At 40.3% G+C, this 27976-nt stretch overlaps 1 protein-coding gene across 2 annotated transcripts; it reads left to right on the top strand.

The window, feature by feature from the left end:
- The first annotated feature begins 7584 nt into the window (after positions 1 to 7584).
- Positions 7585 to 27929, top strand: LOC310965969 (protein polybromo-1-like). Of its 2 annotated transcripts, XM_083939737.1 has the most exons (28): positions 7585 to 7728; positions 7857 to 7954; positions 8065 to 8212; positions 8315 to 8464; positions 8771 to 8887; positions 8976 to 9044; positions 9150 to 9248; positions 9338 to 9423; positions 9514 to 9599; positions 9708 to 9924; positions 10534 to 10675; positions 10762 to 10856; positions 10947 to 11226; positions 11346 to 11451; positions 11556 to 12195; positions 12312 to 12523; positions 12623 to 12808; positions 12921 to 13078; positions 13195 to 13446; positions 13534 to 13679; positions 13908 to 14065; positions 23167 to 23350; positions 23578 to 23779; positions 23884 to 24085; positions 24183 to 24335; positions 26475 to 26524; positions 27115 to 27328; positions 27671 to 27929. In XM_083939737.1, the coding sequence occupies exons 1-28, from the start codon at positions 7588 to 7590 to the stop codon at positions 27832 to 27834; spliced, it is 4755 nt and encodes a 1584-aa protein (XP_083795863.1). In that variant the 5' UTR covers positions 7585 to 7587; the 3' UTR covers positions 27835 to 27929. The 2 variants fall into 2 exon arrangements, with proteins under 2 accessions (XP_083795863.1, XP_083795862.1); XM_083939736.1 differs by lacking the exons at positions 7585 to 7728; positions 7857 to 7954; positions 8065 to 8212; ... (4 more) ...; positions 9338 to 9423; positions 9514 to 9599 and having other exon boundaries at positions 9796 to 9924; positions 10480 to 10675.
- The last annotated feature ends 47 nt before the right edge of the window (positions 27930 to 27976 follow it).

The raw sequence follows: 27976 nt of genomic DNA on the forward strand, positions 1-27976 counted from the left end.
GATTTAAGAGATTTTATATATATTTGAGTTTGTTGTTTTTGTTTTGCAGTATCAAACCAAATGTGACATCGTCTCTGGAGATATAAGAGAAATGATGAGATATTTATTTTGATCCATTTGTGGATGTCAAGCCAATATCTCTGCATTACGCTGCATCAGAAGAATATATAGTCCGTCGTCTCAATATCACGTTCACAGAGTGAGCACATGTTATCACCAATATTAAAGCGCAGCCTCAGGAATTCTTTGGAAGGATAAATGTCGTTCATAATCTTAAAGTGTATTTTTTTCACCTTGGGTGGTATAGGGAATGTTATGTTCATAGTTCTCAGTTTATTTATTGAGTTTTTATCACATTTGTGAAAGATGTTGTTTTTGTTTTGTCTCCCAGGGAATAATTTATCACTGAGGCTGTTTCTTATAAAATTATTCTTTCATTTTCTGTCCAGAATTGAAATTCCCTGAATTGTAAACAGGGCCAGTTGCGGCTGTACAGTATATGTTGATGCTCCATAGTATTTTATGTTAGAAATACAAATTCTTTGGGTAGCGCTTTATGCATTTTAACAAAGTCTGATTTTGAAGGGATGAAGTCGTGTTTAGTGCAGAACTGATGGTGCTCTAGTAAGTGACCCCTGTCATCCATTAAATCGACCATGGACCATATTTTCTTCCCAAACCAGTCTTCGTAAAATAAGGACTTATTTCAGTACAGTATATAGTATATATATATATATATATATATATATATATATATATATATATATATAGTAGTATGAGGTGAGAAGTTATTGCGTATAACATTTTCCAGTACATTAATATCTGTTTGTGGAACTCTGATAATGACACAAGGTCTTTATTAATATCTAAGTCTGTAATAAGTAGTTTCAGTCCTCCACTTTTATTGAATGAGTTATTTGGGATAAAGTACCAAAAGGACTTGCTATGTTTTATCCAAGATTTCAGCCAATTTATGTTCCATTAAGGCAAATCAATAAACTTTAGGCCTACTTCTGCTATTTCTTTGATCATGTTGCTTTTTTTCATATAGTGATGTTTGTTTCTCCAAATAAAATTTAGGTTACTTTGGTTTGTGGATTTTCTTAATTCACTTGGGACGGCATGAGAGTAGGTTGGGTAAATACAACTTGACAAACTTCTTTTAGTTTGTTATCCACATTCAATGATTGACCTATTTTTGTATCCTTTGTTAGGTGAACTCCTAGACATTTCTGAGTTGATAGACATATTACAAATATTATTTAGCGATGTGTCGTGAATAGAAAATAGTTCACTTTTTTTCTAATTCAATGTTAACCCTGAAGCCTTGGATACTTTTTTTTATTATTTTCAGAAGTGGTTGGGATTTGATGTCTATTTTTCAGAAGAATAGTTGTGTCATCTGTCAGTTGACTGATGATAATATCTGTACCTAAAACATTTAGTTTTTTTATGTTCCCTGCAGTTTTTAATATATTATTTATAAATATATATTATAAATTGCTAACATTGACTAATAGAAACAAATATGGTGAGATGGACAGCCCTGGGGGATTCCCACATCAATCTTAAAGCTGGGAGAAGATCCGTCAGGTAACAGGACACAACTGTTAATAGTTTGGTATAGTCCCCTAATTAGATTTCTAAAGTTAACTCCAAACCTAAAATGTTCAAGCACCATCATTATAAATGTATGCTCCACTGAATCAAATGCTTTGTAGAAATCTAAGAAAAGAATAAAACCATAATCTTCAATGAGATGTCTGTATTCGATTATGTCCATTACCAGCCTTATATTATTGTGGATTGATCTTCCTTTTAAGAAGCCTGATTGTGTTTCTGCAACAAGATGTGAGATCCCTGTTTGAAGACGGATAGTGAAAATGTAGGTTAGGAGCTTGTAATCTGAATTTCTTAGAGTAATATTCTGTTTTCTATCACTCTGGGGTCTTTATTTGGCTTTGGAGTTGAGACGATAACACATGTCTCATTGTGGGTGGGAGTATACAAGGCTTGATACAGTAAGTTTCTTATGTCTTCCCAGAAGTGTCTGTAAAAGTTTCCTGTGAGACCGCTATTGAGAGAGAGAGACGCCCTATTACTGCATCAAGTTCTGTGATTATTTCATTTTCATGTTTTTTTTTATAGTTGTCACAGATTTGGGGAATATGTTCTGCTATATCCTTTAAAAATGTACAAGAGTCTTCTTTAGAAAACTTGGAGCTGTAAAGCTGGCTATAAAACGTAAAGAGTTCAGAAGGGATTCACTTTTCATCTGTGATTTCTTTGTTATTAATTGTCAGCGATCTGATTTTTATTTTTTTTGTCTTCTTTTTTCAAGACCACAAAAATATGCTGTGTTTCTCTCTCCCTCTTCTTTCCATTTAGCCCTGGACCGAACAAATGCCCCTTGTGCTCCGAGAGTATACATTTCATCTAGTTATGTAACTTACTGCTGCTACACTTCACTGTGCCATACAATCACTTAGTTCTGTAGGAAATGATGCTAAATTTATAACACTGTTTTCACTTATCACTCCTTACCTCTTATTTAGTTTATTTAGTTTGTACTTATTTTATTTCAGGTTACTGCTAAACGGCACGCTGCGTATTGTTGTATATTGTATATACCTACGCTTAACCACAATGTCTGTTGCACTCTGTCACACTTAGTTCATTGCTTGATTTATTTTACGTTAGCTTTATTTTGATTTGATTTATGTTTATGCTTATTGTTACTCTGATCCTTTCCCACCTTTGTATTGAAACTGTTGCACAATAATTTCCCTCGGGATAAATAAAGCTTCTTGAATCTTGAATTGTTATCTGTCAATTCTAGATTTGAGTTGGTAATTTGGGCTAAACCATGATAATTTAATCATTCCAGGATTAAGGTGTCTCCATGCATCAACTACACCTTGTTCATTGCTGAAGTTAGTAAATGTGGTATTAGGTTGACTGTCAGAGTATTTGGGAGGATACTTATCAACGAAATCATCCTGGACTACATTAAAATCACCACCAATTATAATGTTCTCTGTTGAATGTGATCATTTCAGATGATCTAAATGTAAAGCAATTCTCTCAAATAAGTTATTGTTCTCTCTTCTATCATTGTATCCATGTTAATCAAAATGAATGTCAAACCATCAAGGGTTATGATAAGAATCAGCCAATGGCCTTGTTCATCTGCAGTGTGTTACAATCGAAAGTTAAAAGTTCATCTCCCCATTGTTTAGACCAAAACACAGTGTCCTCAACCTTGGAGTGAGTTTGTCTCGTCTTTTAACTGCATATAAAATGACTGTTTTTAAACATTTTATAATCCAACATCTTTTTAAACATATTCACTTCATGAACTGCTATTTACTGACAACATAAACATTAATGTCTGAATTTGAATGCAATTAAGGACCACAAGGCCTCATTGATTATTTCCCTGAAATTGTATACTTTCCTTGGAATTCAACTAATTCGGTCAATAGTGTCCATTGGCTTGACTTTAGACATTTTCATGATTTTAGATAGCACTACAGTTAATTATTCTCTTGCCTGTTTATTGTGATGCTGTGACACCTCCATGCTTATTTTGTTTTCATTAATTCATCTTTTAAAAAGTGTGTTACGACCAGCCCAAGACTGTAGGACTGGCAGTCATAAATCCGTTCAAGTGACAGAATGAAAGTGAAATTCATCTCATTCGTTGTGGACACTTTGTGGAGGTGATTAAATCCTCTGACAAAATATCAGGCCTATATTATGCTTCCTTTGGCTTGAACAGACCTTCAATTATGATCATCTTCATTATTGTCATTTGCTAAAGACTAAAGGGGTAACCAATACCTTTAAATTAATCAATAAACCCCATATATTAAAGCGCGAAAGGGGAAATAAAATTTTAAATCATGTCAAACTCACTTATAACCAAGAATAAAATCACGTACGCTTTTATTCTGAAGGAGGAGAAGCGGAAGCTGCAGTCGAATTGTCGCTACCTTCTGCCCCTCGGTCTAAAATCCTTAAGTGATTTTCCTTATTGTTAAAAACATTTTGTGGGTCTAGCAACGTGCTCCCAGAAGGTAAGCACACCGCTGTTTAACCGTAACCCGTTTTCCATCAGGTGTCGTAGTTTCAAACGGCCGCTTTTGTAACGTTAGACGTTATCACAGTGATGCCTTTTGTCTCGGCTCTGACTAATGTTGCGTTCACACCAAACGCGTCTGACGAGGATACACTCGCCTCAGACGCTTGTATCGCGCCGCTTTCTCGCGTGTGTCACATTTTTGATCATCGCTTCATCGCGTCTATCGCAGGTAGCAGCCGAGGCGGCTAGCTAACTGAAGCTAACCCCGGCTCAGCCTGCTCAGCTGTTGAGCTAAATGGAAGTGATACTAGTGCTAACAGGGGTCTGAACGCTCTTAAACGAACAGAAATGAGCTCTCAGAGGACGTGTGTGGCTCTTAAAAGAGCCGGTGTGTTGTGGTGATTTAACCCCTGAAGCCGTACAGGTGCTGCCCGGTCTCCTCCTCAGCATCACTCGGCACTGACGGCTTCCTTCTTCTTCTCCTTCTGGATTTCCGGCAGAATAGATGCCTAAAGGCACGGCGCTGCCATCCACAGTCCCTAGTTATATCTATTACAGTATACCCCGAGGACCAGGCTGGTTTTCCCCAGAGGATGGCAACAATAGTGGCTTTGGTGAGCCCCTGGATGGCGCTAACCGCCATCACAGCGCTGATTGGCTGTCGCGGCGCGACGTCGCCTGAAAAGTTTAACATTTTAACTTTATTCGCTGCTTCAGAAGCTCCAGACGCGCCGTCTCCGCCTGACTCGCGTGTCATCGCGCCATTTACACTGATTTTCAATGTGAACACCCCGTAACGGCAGTTGGCGTAAGATGACGTTGCAGGCTCGCTAACCGTTAACTGTGGCTAACGTTAGCAGTCTCGTGGTCAGTACCTGTGCACACGGAGTGACAGGGAGGTGCACAGCTGTCCTCAGGGTGCTAGCTTACTGCTGATGGGTGCACACTGGACCGCAGCCTGGAGGCAGATAATTAGAGGACATTAGGGGGCGTTGAGCCAAACCTCCGATTGTTATTAGAGATGTCATAAAAGGTGATAATAATGGCTGGTGTGGTTGTCACCTACTAGGAAACCAGTAACCTGACTCTCGCCAGATGACTTTTGTTCCGTCTGGTTTCCGTCTTGACTCCGTCGAGCTCCACTCACCCATCTGTATTTGCTCCAAAGGAAAGTGATTTCAGGGTCCTCAAAAAATGGTCAGGCCAATCGGGACCGCCGGGCGGGGTTTTATAGATGTGATGCAGCAGAGAAACAACTGTGGCAGCTCGCATCAAGGAAGCAGACGTCAACATTGATGCTGCTATTTCATCCGTGTTGTCCAATCCAGAGAATATTTCTTCTTTAAAAGAAAACCAGAGAACGGCTCTGAAGGCTTTTGTTGGTGGAAACGATGTCGGCTGTTCTGTTTGGCTTTTCCCTCTCATCAGCGTCACAAGTTGGTTTCCATGTGAGTGGTTGAAGTAGCACGTCAATAAAGATGACGGACAAGTGTTTATCCAATCATATGTAAGGACTTTTGACAAGGCCCAGCTTCCTGAAATCACTACCCAGTCGAGCGATCCCAGATGGATGAGGGAAGCAAGGCGGAACAAAATTCATCTGGGGAGAGTCAGGATAGGAAACCACAGGGCCTGTTGAAAAACCATTGCTCATCTCGGCTGCCATTTGATCAGAGCTTTGATAAAAAAAATGTTGAGTTGTACATTGTGCATACAAGATTTAATGAGGGGTCCAGGGCCTGACACTTGCTTTTTTGCTAACCAGCTAGCCACTGTGGCTAGTGGTTTTCAAAAGTTACTAGCCACATAGCATTTTCACTAGCTACAAATTTGTATATATAGTATATTAAGAAAGAAAAATACCCTTTATAAAGGGCAGCTCCTTATCCATATCGAAAAAAAAATGGTGCAAGGATGTAGAAGATTAATAATATAACAAAAATATACACTGAAGCCTAATGCATTCAAATCCATACAATTCATAAACAGTGTTTCCCACAGACCAGGTATCAATGTGTGGTGCAGGGCCATACAGAGACTTTTTGAGCGGCAGGGGCCCTGACCTCTCCGCTGTAGAGGCTCTGACAACAGATATGTGAACTATATGAATCTTAATATATAAATATACATAACTATATGTCTGTGGGTATAGCAAAGATATGTGTTTCTTGGAACTGAATAATCACTATAAAGTAAAGGTTTATAGCGTGATCAGGCTGACATTTACGTGATTAGGACATCTATTAAGCTATACTTGTATATATTTATGTGGGACACATTAGAGCCACCCAATCCCTTTGATCTGCAGAAATACCTTTTTATTTGACTGAAATATCTTTTTGGTACCACGACGGACCCTTTCTTTTGCTTTATTATCGTGTTTGTTGGGACAATCTTTGGCCAGGTGCCTGACAACGATAACAATACTGCAGCTGTTATTAAACACAGTTTAATGACGCTGAGCAGTAGGGATGTAAGGATTCACTGACTTCATATGGCGGGTATTAATGTCAAGCCCTGGAGTGGGTCACAGGTAATTTGGGGTCACATGACGTTACTCATCATGAATGACATGTGGGTGTCTCCCCTCCCCATAGGCCCCGTTTCCAATAGAATTTGAGCATTTATAATGGTATAGTATTGCTAGGCAACAGCCTTGGTCCATCGTAACTTCCTGTCAGCTGATGTCATTCACATTCACTACAACAGGAAATAAACTAGGACTGTTTTGGAAAGTTTATGTTTACATCTTTGAAAAGGTCCATATTCTGTGCAGAGGCGATACTAAAGTCTGTTGAGGCCCTGGGTAGAAATTCACGGCAGACCCGTTGAACCAGCCTTCATCGCCATTATAGGTTTGTTTTAGTCATACATGTCACTTGTAATGGAAGTGAGGTCAGGTCTTCTACCGTCATTGCAAACTTTGCGCTTTATCACTGCTGTAGGCAAGCGGTGCGCCTGATTCTGTGACTATAAAAAAAATATTAACTCTATTTCACTTTTTTTGAAATTTCTACCATCTTTACAAATTTTGTCCACAAATGATTTTCTTCCCTGTTGTTTTATCTGTGCAGCCTTGGGTTGAAAATCTGATTGTAGATCTGCTTTTTTTAATAGCTTCTGTACTTTCAATAATATCATAAGCTTTTGACAATCATGTAGCTAGTCTATTTGTAGCCTTAAATAAGACACCAACTGCAAATTATAATTCACAATGTAAAAAAGATCCCACTCCACATCAGCAAGGTTAAATATTGATTTATTGCTTAAGGACGTATTCTGTATTAAGTGGCATGGATGGCAACACTGTCAGCAGGTGTAACTGACTGCCACCCAAAGCAGCGAGTGTTCATCCATGAGATTATTCACTCAGTCCCTATACCATACTGTACACACTGTTTAGATACTGTTGGAAAGTGAGTATGTAATGTTTATAAGCCGGAATTAATTTTTCTATGCAGTGATACTTGTTACTTTCTGGCTTTTTACCTCAGGGGTTCATCATGGCCTCGAAAAGGAGAAGGGCGACATCCCCCACTAGCAGTGTGAGTGGAGGAGATTTTGACGATAGCCAGACTTCATCGTTAGTGTCTTCAATTGGGAGAAAGAGGAGAAGGACCTCAAACATTCCAACTGTGGATCCTGTAATTTTTACAAATTTCAGTCTCAGTTTTCCTTTGCACTTAATCTCAGAATTACTACCACACAGATTAACTAGCTGACATTGGAAATGATGCAGACATTTTTCAGTGTTTAATCCTTTGCCTTGCAGATTGCAGTGTGTCATGAACTGTACAACACAATCAGAGATTACAAGGATGATCAGGGCAGGATGTTGTGTGAGCTGTTCATCAGAGCCCCAAAACGAAGGTGAAGAAAGGGATGGGTGGTTAACCTGCATCTTGAAATAACTTTTAATATCAGTCAAGTAATTTAACACAGACATTTAAACGCAGATTTTACAAGATCTTTTCTTACAGGAATCAACCTGACTATTATCATGTGGTGTCTCAGCCTATTGACATGATGAAGATCCAGCAGAAATTAAAGATGGAAGAGTATGATGATGTTGAACAACTCACTAGTGACTTTCAACTGTTATTCAACAATGCAAAAACATATTACAAGGTAAGAAAAAAAACACATCTACAGTAAACTTTGTGTGTGTTTACAGAAAATTAAATTATTATATGCACCTACATGAATATGTATTGCTTGTGTCTTGTCTAGTCTGACAGTCCTGAGCACAGAGCAGCCTGTAAACTGTGGGACCTATACCTGCGAACCAAAAACGAATTTGTTCAACGAGGCGATTACGATGATGATGAAGAAGATGGGTACGATGCACAAGACAACCCTGGAGGGTCCACTGAGTATGAGGTGACACCCACGCGCATTACTGATGAAACAAATTTATGACTCTTTATTCCGTACATATTGCAAATAATAGTCTTTAATTTCTTATCATTGGGCCTCATGCATGAGAAGTTCATACGCATAGATTTGATCTTTAATTGTGCGAGAACAAATATAAAAGAAAACGTTCACACACAGATTAACCTCAGGATGACATGGTTTGGTTTGCATCATTTAAAGAATTTTACATTAATTTGCATAGTAATGATACTGCACATCATTGAGGGTGTATTTGCTTACCTAACCTATGTGACCACTTGTGTATGACAGAGTGCACCTACCTGCTTGAAAGAGGTCCTTGAGCAGCTCCTCGATGCTGTGGTGACTTACACTGAGCCCACTGGACGTCTGGTCAGCGAGCTGTTTCAAAAGCTCCCCTCCAAAATGGTAAAAGCACCTTCAGTATGTCTCAAGACATTATCAGTGAATGAGTCCCTTGGCATTGATGTGTAGTTGGATTTTTCTTTGTATTTAGCAATACCCAGACTATTATGCCATCATCAAGGAACCAATTGATTTGAAAATTGTGGCTCAAAAGATTCAGGTATACAATGATACCTCCTACATAAATATGCATTCAACATCTTTTTTAAATTATTCATATTAACATTTTGTTGATAAAATGTCCAATTTATGCATTTGCTTTTAGTTGAGCCACTACAGGAGTGTTAGTGCCATGGCTAAAGATATAGATTTGCTGGTCAAGAATGCCAAAACTTATAATGAGCCTGGATCGCAAGTGTTTAAGGTGAGCGTGTAAATGAGAATATGATACACACTGGATGTCATTAGCACTGTTTGACATACATACCTATGACCTTACTCGTGTGTTTCTAGGATGCAAACACCATCAAAAAGATTTTTTCTCAAAAGAAGTCAGAGATGGAACACGGAGAACCAATCAAATCCAGCATTCGTATCAGGTGAATAGGAGACAACACTTGGAATAATGTGGAATAAACTCATTATACCTTTTGATTTTAACACTGTCGCTCTTGTTCTGTTTTTGTCAGGAATAGAAGGTCCGCCCAGGGAGATCGCCTCTCAGCTATCACCATGGCTCTTCAGTACGAAAGTGATGAGGAAGGCATACTTTCTGGTGCATCTTTGTCTCATTAGATTATGTTCATCAACATGAAACTTCAGCATGAAGAGGCTCTGTACAATGAAATGTTGTGTAATTTATACATCGCCCCGTATTTCCCAGGTTCTGTCCACTATGATGAGGGTGAATCTGAGGCGGAGAGTATGACCTCTAACATGGACATGAGTAATCCCATCTTCCAGCTGTACGAGGCTGTGCGAGGTGCCAGGAACAGCCAGGGCCAGCTGATCTCTGAGCCTTTCCTGCAGCTGCCCTCAAGAAAAGACTACCCCGACTACTACCACCAGATCAGTCAACCCATCTGCCTCCATCAGATCAAGTATGGCAGAGCTAGTACTGGTCTAACTCTGTGTCATTTCATGTCTGTGTCCACAAGGACTAGATAATATTTCAAAGTGGATTAAAAGAACAAGACAAATTCATCCCTTTTAAATTAAATATCAAATATAATTTGTATTGATCAGAGGGTTTAATATCCATTAAAACTAGATTTTTATTTATTTAATTTACAGTTAATAACAAAAAAGCAACATTTTTTTTCAGTTTGTGCTGTCTGTTTATGTATCAAGTGATTTTTAATAGATGCTGTAAATTCAGCGTTAGATAATAATGTCTTACAGCAATACATCTATTTATTGCATTGGGTAAGGTTAGTGGCAATACTATAAAAATGTGTCTTTTTATACAGCCTTTCAAAGCAAAACTTTCTTACAATATCTTGGGTCAAACACTATTTGGATCAAAACCCATTTTGCTTCTGCTTCATTTTTTGATTTCATGTTTTCATCATTGATTTGTTTTATCGTTTCACCAACATTGTCTCTTTTTATTTTCTACCCCTACGGCATCTCACTCACACACACTCACTGTACAGTACAGTATTTCTGTTCCCTCCTTTCCAAATGTGAGAGCCCGTAATTCCCCACAGGAACAAGATGAAGAACAATGAATATGAGAGTGTAGAGCATATCGACTCCGATCTGATGCGGATGTTTGAGAACGCCAAACGCTACAATGTTCCTCACTCTTCTATCTACAAGCGTGCCCTCAAACTCCAACACATTCAGCAGGTCAGTCCAAAAAATACATGTCATCTTTGTGGTATTATTAAGTATTGTTAAGTTATAGCCATTTGATGTATGTGTTATCTGGTTAGATGAAGAGAAAGGAGCTCTCACAGAGAGATGATGATGATAGAGACAGCATGCTCTCCTCTGCCACGTCCGATACCAGCAGCACAAAAAGAAAAAGGTTTGCACTTTTACTTAACTCTCTGGAGCTACTTGATTTTTTTGTCTGCATGGCGGTAGAGTGACAGTTGACCGGCATTTTCGTTTCCAGTCACAAGAAGAATACAAAGAAAAACCGAATGAAAGCGCTCTTTGCTTCCGTGGCTGAGGCACGAGAAGCTGGCACAGGTCGGAGACTGTGTGACCTCTTCATGGTCAAGCCCTCGAAGAAGGACTATCCCGACTACTACAAGGTCATCCTGGAACCGATGGACCTCAGGACCATAGAGCACAACATCCGCTCAGACAAGTACATGACTGAAGATGCAATGGTGGAGGAAATGAAGTTGATGTTCCGCAATGCTCGACACTACAATGAAGAAGGATCCCAGGTAAGATGTGTTTAGTATTAGTATCTAATTAACTGTAAGTCAAATTTATCCTGAGGAAAAAAAACAAACTATCTAGGATCCAGGGAGCTCCTCATTATTAACTCTTATTTCTGTTCAAGGTCTACAATGATGCTGACATCCTAGAGAAGATTATGAAAGACAGACGCAGGGATCTTGGGCCAGTGACAGATGATGATGACTTCATGTCCCCAAAGTTGAAAATAAGTACTTCACTTTGTCTGATAGATTTACTGCACTTCACCGCATCAAGTCTAAGCAAATGTGGGAGTTTGTTCTCATTAATACACATGCATTTCATTTGATTTCAGGAAAGAACAGCATTACTCTGAAGAAGTCCAAGTACTTAACACCCTTACAGCAGAAGCTGAATGAGCTCTATGAGGCCGTCAAGAACTTCACAGATAAGCGGGGCCGTCGGCTAAGCACAATCTTCCTGCGTCTGCCATCTCGTGCCGAGCTCCCAGACTACTACATCGCCATTAAGAAACCTGTGGACATGGAGAAGATCAAGAGCCACATGTTGGCTAATAAGTACCAGGACGTGGACGCACTGGTGGAGGACTTGGTGCTCATGTTCAACAATGCCTGTACATACAACGAACCTGAGTCTCTGATTTACCGCGACGCCCTCATGCTGCACAGGGTGCTGTTGGAGACGAGGCGCGACCTGGAGGGAGGAGATGATGCTCATGTGCCTGATGTGCCCCGCCTCATCCAGGAACTCATCCGCAGCCTCTTTGTTTCCGTGCTCGGTCATCAAGACGACGAGGGCCGTTGCTACAGTGATTCGCTCGCTGAGATTCCTGCCATAGATCCTGCAAATCCTGAGAAGCCACCACTAAACTTTGAGATTATCAGGACTAATGTAGATCGAGGGGGTTATAAGAGGCTGGACGTGTTTCAGGACCACATGTTTGAAGTGCTGGAAAAGGCCAGACAATTAAATAGGTGAGGGGACGTTGCACACCCTGTCCAAAATCGAATAATTTTTTTATGCATTGATGTCGTAGGATATTTGTGTAAAAAGAAAGCGAAAATTTTCTTAAACCCTGTGTATTTTACAGGACAGATTCTGAGATCTTCGAAGACGCTTTGGAACTTCAGCAGTTCTTCATTCGGATCAGAGATGAGCTGTGTAAGAATGGAGAAATCTTGATGTCTCCTGCTCTCAGCTACACCTCCAAACATCTGCATAGTGATGTGGAAAAGGAGAAGAAAGAGAAGCTTCCCAAAGAGTTTGAGGAGGACAAAATCAAGAGGGAAGAGGAAAAAAGGGGTAATATATATTAAAGGTCACCGTACATAGAAGTTGTGACATATGTTGTTTTGGCATAAACTGTGGCATCGTTTTACTAAGTCACTTTTGAATTCCCAGAAGCTGAGAAGAGAGAAGATTCTGTTGGAGGATCATGGCAGTCTAACCTGCAACGCACATACAGTCAGGACTGCAGCTTCAAAGACAGCATGTACCATGTGGGAGACTATGTATATGTGGAGCCTGCAGAGCCAAACCTCCAGCCTCATATCATCTACATTGAACGTCTTTGGCAAGATGACACGGGTTAGTCTCATTACTGTATGTTTGATATTTTCTGCTGGATTTTTCTGTTATGACTATTTTTATGAGACCAATTCTAATTAATTCCATTTTTTTCCACCGCTAATACATGCAGGTGAGAAGTGGCTGTACGGCTGCTGGTTCTACAGGCCAAATGAAACCTTTCATCTCGCCACAAGGAAGTTCTTGGAGAAGGAAGTTTTTAAAAGCGACTATTACAACAAAGCTCCTGTCAGCAAGATTCTGGGCAAATGTGTGGTCATGTTTGTAAAGGTAAAGGATGTCTTTTTTCTATATACATTTGTTAGGGGTAGGTTTTGTTTTGGAGCACCAGCTGTTTGAATGTGTGTTGAGTGTTGACCAACTATTTATGGTGTGTGTGATTTAAGGAGTACTTCAAACTTCATCCAGAAGGCTTCAGAGCCGAAGATGTCTATGTCTGTGAGTCACGCTACTCCGCCAAGTCCAAGTCCTTCAAGAAAATAAAAATGTGGACCATGCCCTTGAGCTCTGTTCGGTTTGTCCCAAGAGAGGTACCTCTACCTGTTGTCCGTGTGGCATCCATGTTTGCCCCCAAACAAGAGGAGAAATCACCAGAGATGGTGGATGAAATTAAAATGACAAATGGTATTGTAGACAAGGTAAATTACATTTTTCTATCATAAAAAATAACAGAATTCCCTTAAAACAAAGCAGACTACTGCCAGGGAACCAATTTGTGTTTGCAGGAGAGGGAGGATGTTACAATGGATATGCCAAATGGGGAGCCAGGGTGTCAGTACTACGAGCAGCTCTGCTACAACAACATGTGGCTGAAAGTGGGAGACTGTGTTTACATTGGTTCACATGGACTAGTGCGCCACCGAGTGGGCAGGTAAAGTAAATACACTTCTTTTCAAGTGACCATGGGACACATGTGCCCCCTCTTTCCCTTCATTCGTGGTCACATGAAATTTGTATTGTGGTATGATTGGAGAATATGGAACACAGGGAGCTTGGGGCAATGGCATTGTAGTGTCTTTGTCGTGTGTTTGTAAGTATACAAAGGTTTTCTGATTTCCACAGTATGTAATGCAGCTTTTCTTTTATACATATTGAATAGGGTTGAAAAAATGTGGATGCGAGATGGAGCAGGCTACTTCTTTGGTCCGATCTTCATCCATCCAGAGGAAACGGAGCATGAGCCCACTAAAATGTTCTACAAGAAGGAAGTGTTCCTTAGCAACCTCGAGGAGACCTGCCCTATGACCTGCATTATAGGTACCCACCTTACTGTACATATTAGAGTGAATACCAACACTGTGCTTTCACAAATGTTTAAGGTTTCATGTAGAGGTCGACCGATTAATTGTTTTGGCCGATTAATCTGCGGCGATCGGAATTGGCGGAACTTGGCTTCGATAGTGTAGCCATGCAAGATCAGGGTGCTCCATTATATTTTACTCACAGATCAGTCTGGTAACCTAATCTGACTCTACCAGATGGATTGATTCGCATTTGCTGTGCATATCCATCTGGGAACTCTTGGTTGGAGATCTCTTGGGAAGGGGCGGAATTACTGGTTGCTGATTGGATAAATCATCTGTCTTTCACTGGCACAATTTCAAGTGCCTAGTCCATATTCCAAAACAACAATCCAAGACAAAAAATACTCAGTAACTGGTAAAGACAATAGGCAGGTGACAAGGACCACAGGATGAACCAGTGTCTCCAGCGCCCCTAGCGGTAGTGACCACTGGTCCGTGCCAGGCAGGAGCTGGTCGCTAGGAGCTGGTCAGGACTGTGCGTCGAGTCAAGAGCACACTGACCAGCATAATCAATAGTACTACAACTAATAATCATCTAATCATTGTTATTATGATTTCTATTAATAATAGTGATCAATAACATTGGATAGACAAACGATTATGGCTTCTCACATTTAGGCCAATCTGCTAAGAGTGAGAAACAGGGAAAGATGTATTGAAAATAAATACAAATAAACACACACACACACACCCTCCAGCAATCACTCAACTGGACCAAACAACAGAACAGGTCACAGTGGAGGTGGTCAGGACCAGTCATTTTAATGCCCTTTGAAGAAGGTTATTATTATAATCAATAATAACAAGAATAATCATAATACAACAGATGAAGTGCATTATATAGACTAAATATTAGGGGTGGAACGATTCAAAAAATCCACTGTTCGGTCTTGGGGTCACTGTTTTCGGTTCGGTTGTTTTTTTTCCTATTTCTTTTAGATTCTAAAAATACCATGTATCAGATCTGTAGCCTAATAATTAATTTTTTAATCAAATATTCTTAAAGACATGTCATGCAATCATGCAAAAACTGAAATAATGAGGCCGCGTGTTTATGGATTACTTTAACAATCTTAAAGTGAAGTGAGATTTTGAAACCGTAGGAGACATATTGCTGCATTTACGTGTTTATATATTTATTTGGCAAAAAGGTAAACAATTGTTTGCCTTCTGGTTAAGAATATAAACACTTACTATACATGATCAAATCTTTAAAGAAAAAAAAAAAGTTTTCTTACACTAAAATACGCACAAACAGCAATCACTGAACTGACTGAAATAGGCTCCATCAGGGCTATTCAATTAATGTGGAATTGGGGCCGGTTGACCAAAATGAGGGGCCGGAAAAATATGAAACACTACAGCGACATAGGAGTACATAGTCTTTATTTTATCAATGTAAATATTAGTCATAGGCCTCAAAGTGCAACAAGCTTGACAAAAAACAATCCTTATTAAATTAAGAAACCTGTTAACCAGAGATTTTTACTCAATTATTGGATTAAAGCACAAGTTTGAGGCTCTTGTCCTTTACTTGAAATATTCTACTTTTTACTGCACTACATTTATCTGGACTAAACTGGACTGACAAAAATGAATGCAACATAAATACAGAGTAGCATGATTTAAAAAAAAGCCTTATCAACTTCTCCTCTTTACACTCAGATATGGCTGCAAAGTAAACACAGGCTCCACAGTGACAAAAACAACAACTTCTCTCACCATTCTCTGGTGAACTGACGGTTTTCTGTGACAACCTTTCTTTTTTTCAGAGTAGAAAGAGACATTGAGGTGGTGATTTAACCAAGGATTTAAGCAGACAGAAACTATTGAGAACAAATAGCTATGAAGAGGATTCAGAAAGCCACGAAGAAGAGCGTGCGTAGCGTTGTGGTTGCACGCCTACAGGGAGCGCAAGTCTCCCAGCGTGCTGGGATTTGACGCGCTGAGACGGATTCAAGAAAGGACAGCGGTCATGAAGGTTTACGCTACGTTGCACTTCATAAACGAACACCTGTCCCGAACCGTGACAAGCGTACCGAACGGGACAGTTTTTTTTTAACAAACCGTTCCACCCCTACTAAATATTATGATCTCTGACATTTATTGTGCAGCTAATATGACCAGAAGAGAAGGAAATACTAATGCTGCTTCACAGATCACAGCTCAGACCACTGACGAGCTGATCAGGACCAGTGTCTCTAGCGCCCCTAGTGGTTGTGACCACAAGTCCATGCCAGAAACCACTGGTCCTGACTAGGGCTGGGTATTGTTAAGAATCTCACGATTCGATTTTGATTTGTTGGGTCACGATCCGATATTTATTGAAACGTTTCGGTATCGATTCAGTATCAGGTAGAAATACACAAGTAAGAGTACCAGATATTTTTTTCAAATAATGTATTTATTTTCATGCCTTATGAACAGCCGTGGTATAACTCATAGCATGATAAAACAGGACACTGCTTAAACACTGAACTACAGTGTATGTACATTTAAATTGTGCGTTTCTTTCCTCTTGGAAATCGTAGAATAACTCATAACATTTTAGTAATAAAACATCAGCTCAATAATACTAGTAAATGTGTGTATTTCGTACACATACATACAAAAGTATTTAAAAAATGACAGTGCTGCATCAACACTGAACTAACGTGCATGCAACTTAAATTATGCCTTCCTTTCCACTTTTAACTAAATAGATATCGCATAGCACTTTGGTAAAAAAAAACCCAACTGAAAATATAACATTAGCACAATAATACCAGTATGGTATACAAAAGTAATATACATATATTTATGACAGTACTGTATTAAATGTAGTGTATTTATACTTAAATCATGTACAGCATTTCTTTCTTCTGAGCTCACATGACATCCTTAAACAAGAACACATAAGAACCAGGAGCCTTAATTACTGGTTACAAACTATGTGTACAAATAAAACATAAGCACAACAATACCAGTTTAAGGTGTACAAAAGTAAACAAATACAACATGACAGTGCTGTATTACATGTAATGTAATGTAGGCCTATGTAAACTTAAATCATGTTTTTTCTTTCTTCTGAGCTCACATAAGGCACACAAGAACCAGGTGCATCTCATTTCAAGCTAGATGTTCACATTTTTGTTTAAGAAAATCAGCTGGTCTACATGTTCTGGATTAAGTGCACTTCGCTTGGCCGTGACAATATCACCAGCTGAGGAAAAGTTTCTCTCAGCAGGTACACTAGTTCCTGGGATACATAGGTATTGTTTTGCTTGGCATGGCATGTTCTCTCCACCAGTTGATTGGATTGGTGGAGAGTGGCAGTGGCTTAACCTCTTTGCATTACCGCATCACCTCATCTAAAGCTTTGTCACTTGTTCTGGACACTGCTACTGTGTTCCCGAGGAGATCAGCCAAAGCACATGAGTCCCTTGCTTTCTTTGATGGGGGTCCAGAGTCATCACCTGGCCCAGCGTTTTTTGGCCCACCTTGTTGTGAAAGTAAATAAACCACATTAAAGTAAAGAAAAGCTTTGTATTTCAATAGTTGCACAGTTCAAATCCATTGTGGGAGTGTATGATAGAAGTAAAATTATCAGTAAAATAAAATGTGCCAGTGTTCAAGTAATTTCAGATCTGACTGAATAAGACAACAAAACAAAGATATTCTGTGTGCACAGTTGCACACAGTCAGCATCTTCATTCAATATAAATTTGTACTTACAGAGCCCTTCTCAGTTGCTAATGTATCAGTGATAGTGGTGAGATTGGCGAAGATTTTCCTCACGCTCACCATCAGACAGAAAAGGCAGGGCCTTGAAGAGTGGGTCCACAGCTGAAGCTAGGAGGAGTTCGTCCTCCTCCAGGCCCATGTACCTTGAAAATAAATGAAAATGAATTAATTCACATCATAGTAACTCTTTCCCCCACATAACCATCAAGTTCTAATGAAAATGAGTTTGTAGTGTTTAGTTACTGTAAAAAAACAAACTGTGAATAAAACAGGCCTAACAATGTGAAGATGTAGAACAATAAATACCTTTTCTGGAGATCCTGGAGCACCGCAGATTTAATCTCCACCATCCCAGAGTCATTGGGGGTCAATTGCATTTCCTCCAGAAGTTTTGCTCTAAGGGGTGCGATGACAGAGTAGGGGAACCTTCCTGAGGCATCACCAAGGTTGCTTTCTTCAGTGGCTTCAGAGCCTTCTGATGCTGTTATGTCTGCCTATGTATGGGAGATCCAGCAACATCTGTTTTCTCTTGAGTGCATGACTGGCTAGCGTGCTTTGGTGGAAAAAAGTGGAGATGCGCCTCACTCTGCCGAGAAGCCTTTAGACGACATGGATTTTAAGAGCAGCCTGAGAAGCAAAATTGAGTACGTGGGCGAAGCAGCCAACATCCAAACACTCACTCAATGAGACTGAGCATCTGTGACAATTGCAAGCACTTTCTCTACTAAGCCCCATTCGTTCATTCCCTCCTTCAACAAGTTTGTTATATTGCTCCAGGTGTGGCTTTCGTGCAGGGCTCTAGTCTGCAGGACATTTGACACTAGTGCCCACTCGTTAGAAGTGAAGTGAGAGGTAATGGTCACGTAGGAGTCCGTCCAACCATCACATGTAAGAGCCACTTTGTCGATTTCAACAACTCCAAAACCAGACTTTTTCTCTTCGTACAGCTTCTGGATGGCGACTTCTGTCATGTGTTTGTGTGTTGGTATGGCGCATTGTGGTTCGAGCGTGTGTACCATCTTCTTAAAACACTCGTTTTCTACGACACTTTATCTTCTGTGCCTGGACAGAACCTGGCGCCAGCTTGCACATAAGGGATTTGTCGAGTTGCGTTTATTTTGAATCTGCGGATTTAGCCACGGGTTGCTGCAGAACGCCTGCACGGTGTCGGCTTAGGTGGTTTCGCAGGTTTGTCGTGTTGCTACAGTATTTAAGAACCGCCTGGCAAAGTTTGCACAACACCTTACTTTTGTCTCTTTCCTGTGTTCAAGGTTTACATGGGAGTACAAAATGATGACGAAAATGGCTTAACGCTGCTGCTGCTGCTACTCACTCCGGTCGCCATATTGTTATGATTTAGTCTAGTATGGCTCCCGTCCGTACAGCACGAATCCCACAAGGGGGTTGGTCACAGCGCCCCCATTGGCCAGGGACTTGAAACGATTCAGAAGATTGCTGAATCGATATTGAATTGCGGGGAAAAGAATCGCAATGCATGGCTGGATCAATATTTTTACCCATCCCTAATCCTGACCACATGGATCTTCATAACCAATACTAATAACAATATTTAATCTTAATATAACTGCTATATTGCGGAGCCATAAAAGGTCATACATTACATACGTAACCCGTGCCCCATGTAGTTACAAATAAAGATAGAGTGGTTAATACAATGAGAATAGACCTGGGCATGATGTACGAAAATACAACTTTTTTATATGATACTCTCAGAATGCCTACCCTTAATAAGGTTTGCCATTTGAATAATGACCACCACAACTGTACTTTAAATGCAGAAATCCCTTCACATGTATTTAACAATAAAAAAAGATGAATGTATTTTAGAATAAAATAAACACAATTGTTAAAGGTAGGAACAAAGAGGTTTCTTTAGTTTCTTCTTTTTGGGTTTTGCACCTTTCCTTGAACTTAAAAGAAACATTAGAGTTAGAAACTCTTAAAATAAGATACATTCAGTACCTTTACGTTACCTTCAAAACTGTATTTGATTTACAATAACTCAAAACTCAATAGTTCACCTGTGGGCCCATACACCTTCATATGAAACACACGTTAAATGAGATGTTAACCTGTTGCAGGTCTGTTAATTGAAGCTTGTGTGCGGTGGGGCCTGAAAACTGTGATGGCCGTTTCACTCAGAGCTGAGCACAAAATAAAAGCACGTCCATGTGTAGGTTAGTACTCACAAATCCAAGGTTTTATTAGTAGGGGCATAAGGGGAATGGCGATTGAGATTCTCACGATGATAATGGCAATGCCGTTGGCAGTCACGATCCAAACACTCGCGGGCAATGTCACAGGGAACAATACACAGCACCGCAGGTTGGAAACCCGTCCCTTTCTCTCCAGCGTCCCTCTCCTTAAAGCATATTGTCCAAATTGAGCCACAATATCAAATGCTATCTCGTAGCATTAGCTTTGCTTTCGCTTCAGAAATATCACAATGCTAAAGCTATGATACTGGCTCATGAGCACCGAGTGCTACCGCTAGCTAGCACGTCGCTAACACGTGTTACACATCCAGTCTCTTTTCACTGTAACCGCTAGATATAGCGCACAATACAAGCATACGGATGTTTACCCCTTGCAGGTCACACAGAAGTTTATATCAGGACCATGAGTAGTCGACCTCCACGACAAAACTGCCTCCTCTCGTAGCTCTCTGGTCGATGGTGCGTCTTTCCTCCTCATCAGTGCTCACCTACTCTCGCACTGACCTCTGCACTCGTCCCGCCCCTTTACACAGCGTCTTTACTCTGATAGGCTCGCGAGGTCTTAACGCAACCAAATGCAAAACAAGAATGAAATGATTGACGTGACAGGTGACAGGTTAGGTTACATCTATAAACACGGCTTCTTCCTCTCTCCCTTTCTCTCAAATCACAGATATTTTACAGACTTAATGAACTTAAAGACCTTTAACCAATTTAACTTTTAATTGCAAATAATCTTGTCTATCAAACTGTACATATTTATGCTTTTAACTAGCACACATTTTAACCAAACAATTTTTTTTTTTTTACAGATAGATAGATATAGATATAGATCAGGGGCGGGGAACTTACTTTACTTTACTAATGTTAGCTAACTCCCTCCTCTTTCAGTCTATTTTCCTGCTTCGGCTCCATTCGTTCTTCTTCTTGTGTTTTCTGTTGGACACACCGTTCGTTTCCATGGTTTCTCACGCTGGTTTCACTGCGAACTGCGCACAGCCAATGGGCATATGAAACGTCATCTCGTAGCATTACGGCAGCGCGTTCATGGGAAATGTAGCAAGTCCTGCAACAGGGCTAAAGGACAGAGAACAGAGCCTTGTATCATGCATGTAATACCTCATATTCTACATCGCCGGCCAAACTGGCTAGTAAGTTGTTATTAACATTCGCCAAAAGGAATTTTTACCCGCATTTGGCAGGTTGGCGGGTGTTAATTTAGAACCCTGAAACAATATGTAGTTATATGTAAATATGAATGAATACCTATTGTGAATTTATTCTTTAAAAAAAGATGATCAAAAAACAAAACCATTATATGGTAGTAATAAAGAACAGAACTGTTAAGAGTATGGATAAGATAAAGATAAAATCCTAACATACTTTGTGCGCATGCACTGAAGTTGCATGCTGCCCGTTACTGCTCCAGCCTTTGAGTTCGCTTTTTTAAACTTTCTTAACTTTTAATCTCTTTTGTTTGTTTTGTTTCCTCACCCTAACTTCTGTGAAGTTCTGCCCTCTACAATGAGGTTACTTTCGATCGTCTTTGTGTTTCTTTTTGTGCTGTTTTTAATAATGCCGCTTTCACCGGGACACGCTGCCTTTGTTTACCATGGAGAGACTCGTCCTGGGGCAGTTAAGGCCTATGGTCAGGCCCTACACTGATCCATTACAGTTTGCCGACCAGCCCCACCTGGGAGTTGAGGACTGCATCACCTACCTGCTGAACAGAGTCTACAGTCATCTGGACAAGCCTGCGAGCACTGTGAGAGTCATGTTCTTTGACTTCTCCAATGCATTCACCACCATCCGTCCGGCTCTACTGGGTGAGAAGATGGCTGCGATGCAGGTGTTACCCCCCATTGTGTCCTGGATTGTGGATTACCTGATGAGCAGACCACAGTATGTACGCCTACAGAACTGTGTGTCTGACAGTGTGGTCAGCAACACTGGGGCCCTTTCTCTTCACCCTCTTCACCTCAGACTTCAACTATTGAGTCCTGCCACCTTCAGAAGTTTTCTGATGACTCAGCAATAGTTGGCTGCATTGTAAAGGGGGATGAAAGTGAATACAGGACTGTTGTTGGCAACTTTGTCATTTGGAGTGAGCCGAATCATCTGCAGCTCAACGTGACTAAAACAAAGGAGCTTGTAGTGGATCTGAGGAGGGTGAAAACATCTGTGACCCCTGTCTCCATCCAGGGGGTCCCTGTAGACACTAGTTTTAGTACCTGGGGGTGTACTTCAATAATAAGTGGAACTGGACTAGAAACGCAGAGGCTGTCTACAAAAAGGGCCAAAGTCTACTCTTCTTCCTGAGGAGGCTGAGGTCCTTTAACATCTGCCGGACGATCCTGAGGATGTTTTACGAGTCTGTTGCGGCCAGAGCGATCTTCTTCACTGTCACATGCTGGGGCAGTGGACTGAAGGTCGCAGACACCAACTGACTGAATAAACTGATCAGGAGGGCCGGTGATGTCGTGGGGGAGGAGCTGGACACCCTGACGACCGTGTCTGAGAGGAGGATGCTGTCCAGGCTTCGGTCCATCCGCGACAATGTCTCCCACCCTCTCTACGACACACTGGCCCAGCAGAGGAGCACCTTCAGCAGAAAACTCCTCGCACCCAGATGCACCACAGAGCGCCACCAAAAATCTTTCCTGCCTGTGGTCATTAAACTATACAATGCATCCCTAGGAGAGCCTGTCATGCCCTCTCTGTAATATGGATTCAATCATAAACAATCTGTTCTTTGCACATTTTTACAGTACTTTTCACATTATTACAGTTCTTTTGATCTGTATATATTACCATTGTAAATTTCATGTTTTATATATATACATATATATAAATATATATATACTGTGTATATATATGTATATATATACAGTATATATATATATATAGCATTGTATATATTTCTGTTTTTACAAATATACGTTATCTGTTTAATATTGTTGTTGTAAAATATGTTGTTTGTATAGCTGGAGTTTGAAACGAAAACAAAATCCACTATCAGTCGACCTCTAGTTTAATGTATGTAGTTGGAAGAAATCATTAAAACATTCACTGAGGCAGTTTTTGGGTTTCACAGGGAAGTGTGTGGTGTCGTCCTACAAAGACTACCTGTCGTGTCGGCCAACTGAAGTGCCTGAAGAGAACATTCTGCTCTGTGAGAGTCGCTACATCGAGAGTGAGAAGCAGATTAAGAAGTTCAAGGGCCTTAAGCGCTTTTCACTCTCTGGGAAAGTGATGGAGGATGAAATCTACTATTTTAGGTGGAAAGCCTTTTACATACTTTACATTAGCTGTTAATGTTACTGTTATGTTAAATAACTACAAAATAACTAAATGCACTTATCATAGTTACACTACAATCCTTTGTGATTGTTTATGCCTGTTTCCCAGGAAAAACTTAGTATGACAGCAAGTTCTTACAAGATGAGGAATTTATTTGGAAAAGGTGGGTATATTTCACAGTATATCTTCTGATTGTCTTATACAGGAAGCTCATAGTGCCCCAGAAGGAGCCATCCCCTCTGCTGGACAGGAAAATTGAGGAACTGGAGGCTAAGTTTGCTGATATGACAGATGAGGAGCTAGAGGATCTTGGGGATGATGATGGCGAGCTAGGGGAACAGTCTCATCCTCGGATGCAAACTTCCATGTCTAGTCACATGGATATCATGCCTTACACTCCTCCGCAGGTGAGGGTGGAAGAATTTACTTTCAAATATATACTGCCAACTAAAAATCAATTATGTGGCTTTTAGCTTTTTTTTGCAAATGCTTCTCCTGTGTTTGGTTGCAGTCCACACCAAAATCCATAAAGGGCCTTTCAAAGAAGGAGGGCTCAAAGCGTAAGATTAACATGAGTGGCTACATCCTGTTCAGCAGTGAGATGCGAGCGGTCATCAAAGCCCAGCACCCAGACTTCTCCTTTGGGGAGCTGAGCCGCCTCGTTGGTACAGAGTGGAGGAACCTGGAGAGTTCTAGGAAAGCAGAATATGAAGGTGAGCAGAATTTCCAGTCTTGATCCAGATGTTTGTATTTCAAGAATTATTAACAATATACAGTTAACAACTTATGCTTATCTTTATTGTGTTGCAGAGAGAGCAGCTAAAGTGGCGGAGCAGCAAGAGCGTGACAGAGCACACCATCAGACGACCCCTAGAGCAGGTACCCCAGTAGGGGCACTGATCGGTTCGGTGTTTGTCCCTATCCCCATGTGGACAGTAAATCTCAGCATGAAGCTTGTGTCAGGTAACCCCTCATATGTTCAGATGGAGTGTACACTAGAAGACTGGAATAAGAAGCTTAACTGCTAGATGTATTTACATTTTTAAGTTTGGTAATCACACCCATGTCCACATGTTTGTGTTTGTTGCAGTGTCGTGAATTAATGATTAAGTTGCCCTTTAACGTCGTTTTACTTGATAAGCCCAAACTTTAATTGTTGTACAGTACCCTTTCATCTTCATGTCATAATTGATATATTATTTGAATGTAGAACATAAAATGTAAAGGTTCCTCCAATACACCATTTGAGGATTGTGACTCAAAATTAATTAGTGCTTGACAGTAGTGCATGTGCACCAATTGTTTTTCATTGTGCATCTTTCATTTGTGTGGCCTTTTATTTCCGTTCATATCCATCATAATGATCTAGTGGTTAAATTGAAGATTTTATACACATGAGATCAAAATTAGAGAACAAATAATAGTTACTTGATTTATTCTGAAATACTGTTATTTTTTATTGTTCTGAATTTGATAGAATATCCATTGTTGTTATACCACTGCTGTACTAGCAAGTTTTTTTAAATAACCAAGGCACTACAACAATAACCTTTCTTATGTGAAAAAACTGGGAGGAAAATTAGAGAACAGCAACCAGTAACTCTGTCAGAAGAGAAGTTTTAAACAATGAACTGTAGAGACCGTTGCTTTGAATGATTTCAGCACTTCTGCGCCACCAGGACATCACTAGTTTCTCACGTTTCTCATTGTGTTTCCCATCAGACCAAATGAATTGAACTTTAGCAATGTCATGTCATGGTTTGGGGGATGTTTTCTGCAGCAGTAGTTAGGCCTCTTGTACAGCTACGTGGCAGAGTGAATGGAAATGTTTATGTGAACCTCCTTCAGCAACATGCAATACCTTCACTGGAATTGTCTCCCAGTCAGCTGCAATTTTCATGCAAGAAAATGCCCCCTGTCACACTGTAAAACAGGTTAAGCTGTTCCTTGAAGCTGAGAATATTGAAACAATGAAATGGCCAGTCCAGAGTACAGATCTAAACCCCATAGAGAACCTCTGGAAAGTCCTCGGCAACAAAGTAATGTCTAAGAAACCCACTACAGTTACTGAACTGTGGAAGAGACTGAAGAAGAATGGACCAAGATCAAACCAGAGCAGTGTGAGAAACTAGTGATGTCCTGTGGGCACAGATGTGCTGAAGTCATTCAAAGCTGTGGCCTCTACACGTTCTATTCATTTATGAATCATATAGCGCTGAGAAAACATTGTTTAAATCTTCTCTTCTGACAATAATGGTTACTGTTCTCTAGTTTTGCTCACTGTTTTCTTTCACAAAATAAAGGTTTTTGTTGAAGTGCCTTGGTTATTTAAAAAAAAGCATGCTAGTACAGCAGTGGGATAGCCACAGCGGATATTCTATCAAATTCTGAACAGTAAAAAATAACAATGTTACAGAATGAATCAAGTATCAATACTTTGTTCTCTAATTTTGGTCTCCAGTGTATATTAACATGATTCTGCATGCTTGGTAGTGCAAGTAGTTAATGCATGTTCAACTGATGCATGCTGCTGTCTTGTGTTACTACTGTTCCATCCAAAGAAGGTATGATGGGGGCATATAGGCCAGCTTTGATGCCCCTGCAGGGCTATGTTAAAGACACGGTTAGTATGACTGGCATGACACCACATCACACAGGGATGCATGTCTTTCCCCAACATCTCCTGCCTGTTTTTTCTGGGTTCCCCCGAATGCTGTACTTTGGTAAGCATGCTGTCATAGCCACCCCACCTGCCATGCAGTTGCTTCCTTTTTACCAATCGGACTTGCTGGAGGGGCTACCTGTACCAATAGGCTGAGATTCTTAAATTGAGTCAGATGAGAGCATATAGTCTCAACTGGAGCTTGATTATCTGTCCTGTTCATTACCAGTAGGCTTTTGATGTGTCATTGAGAGAAATTCAGTGTCTTCAAAAAATAAACCTGATATTTTAGTTACTATATTCGGAATTAGCTTTCCTAAGTGTAAAATGACTGATTTCAGTAATGGACTTGTAATGTAATGTCGTATTTTAAATATTAACCAACATCAAGCGGCCTGCTGCACTTTTCTACAGTGTCTTGATGTTGAATATCCCAACAGGTGTGACTGGTATGGGAGGTGGTCCTGGAGCAGGAAATTATGGATCCCAGGTAATCTATAATGCGCTTTAATCATTTTAAACCACATGTAAGATCAGAGTTTCAATACATGTTGCTGCATTGTTACATGTCTCTGTTTTTAAAAACAATTTAAAAGACTAAATCACCAATTCCTGGAGTTAAAAAAGAGGGGGAAGTGGCGAGGCTAAATATAAATGATGCATGGCTCTACACTGCTAGCAAAGCATTAACAATTTTGTGAAAGGACTCTCATGTACACTATGAATCTTCACCAAACGTCACAACTACGAAAACAAAGACAAGAAAATACTAGGCATATCTCTCCCTTGACCTTACCAGTACAACTGTGGGTAATGAAGGAGGGGGGCAGGCTCGGGAGAAGAAGTTTAGGAACCACTGCACCGTGTGATACCTGTTTTTCACACACTCACACACACAAACACACACACACACACACACACACACACACACACACACACACACACACACACACACACACACACACACACACACACCAGTTGCATTGGGGCTTTAATTATCTCAAGAAATTGATGAAGGTGAATGTATGAATCCAAATTTAAATCAGATGAATAATAAAGTTCTCACAATATTTTCATCAGGTGGGTTTGATGGGCTCAGGGCAGCAAGCTCCACCGCCGTACCCGGGACAAGGTCAGATGGGACAACATGCGCACCAGCAGCCCTCCACCCCAATGTTTGTTTCCCCACCAGCCAAGTCTCAGCGGCTGCTCCACTCTGAGGCATACCTCAGTTACATCGAAGGCCTTACTGCAGAGTCTTCTACCATTAGCAAGTGGGACCAGGCTCTCTCAGGTTAATTTTGTTCTTTGATTGCAAGTGATAATTAAATGACAAACACACTGGCTAAAGGTGTGGCAGATCTGTTTTGCTGGGTTTAGCTTACCATCTTTTATCAGTGAACCTTGATTTGAGCATTAATCCATACAGCTGGCTTCCATTTTTTTTTTGTATGTGATGATCCTCTCAGGATTCAAGACCTATGCACTGAAATCTGTTTTACACACTAATATAATATTCACAAGAATATCTTATATCATTATCATATTTACGAATCCTAAAAGATTATTAAAAAAATGTAGAATGGTTAATATCCCCAGATGCATAATTTCATTGTTTTATTTGTGCACTTTTCAGTTCAAAAGCAAGATGTGCGCCTCACAAAAGAGCAAGAGAGCAGACTACCATCGCACTGGCTGAAGAGTAAGGGAGCCCACAAGACAATGGCAGATGCACTTTGGAGGCTCCGTGAACTGATGCAGCGAGACACCCTCAACATGCGTCAGACGCACAACCTGTAGGATGATCATATTCTGAGCCTCTGTTCCCTCTGCTCCTGTGAGACAGGGAGAGGGTCAATCTCACTAAAAGTGTTACATTTATGTTATTGTTGAAAAAGGTGATTGTAGTTCTAAAAGCTGCTTTTCAGCTGTTTATAAAAGC

Source organism: Echiichthys vipera, assembly GCF_963691815.1.
Source record: "Echiichthys vipera genome assembly, chromosome: X".
Taxonomy (NCBI): Eukaryota; Metazoa; Chordata; class Actinopteri; order Perciformes; family Trachinidae; genus Echiichthys; species Echiichthys vipera.

Coding starts and splice junctions, on each gene's coding strand:
- LOC310965969 (XM_083939737.1), top strand. CDS start 7,588: ATGGCCTCGAAAAGGAGAAGGGCGACATCCCCCACTAGCAGTGTGAGT. Junction 9,925..10,533: donor ATCTGCCTCCATCAGATCAA/GTATGGCAGAGC, acceptor AATTCCCCACAG/GAACAAGATGAAGAACAATG. Junction 24,086..24,182: donor TAGGAAAGCAGAATATGAAG/GTGAGCAGAATT, acceptor ATTGTGTTGCAG/AGAGAGCAGCTAAAGTGGCG.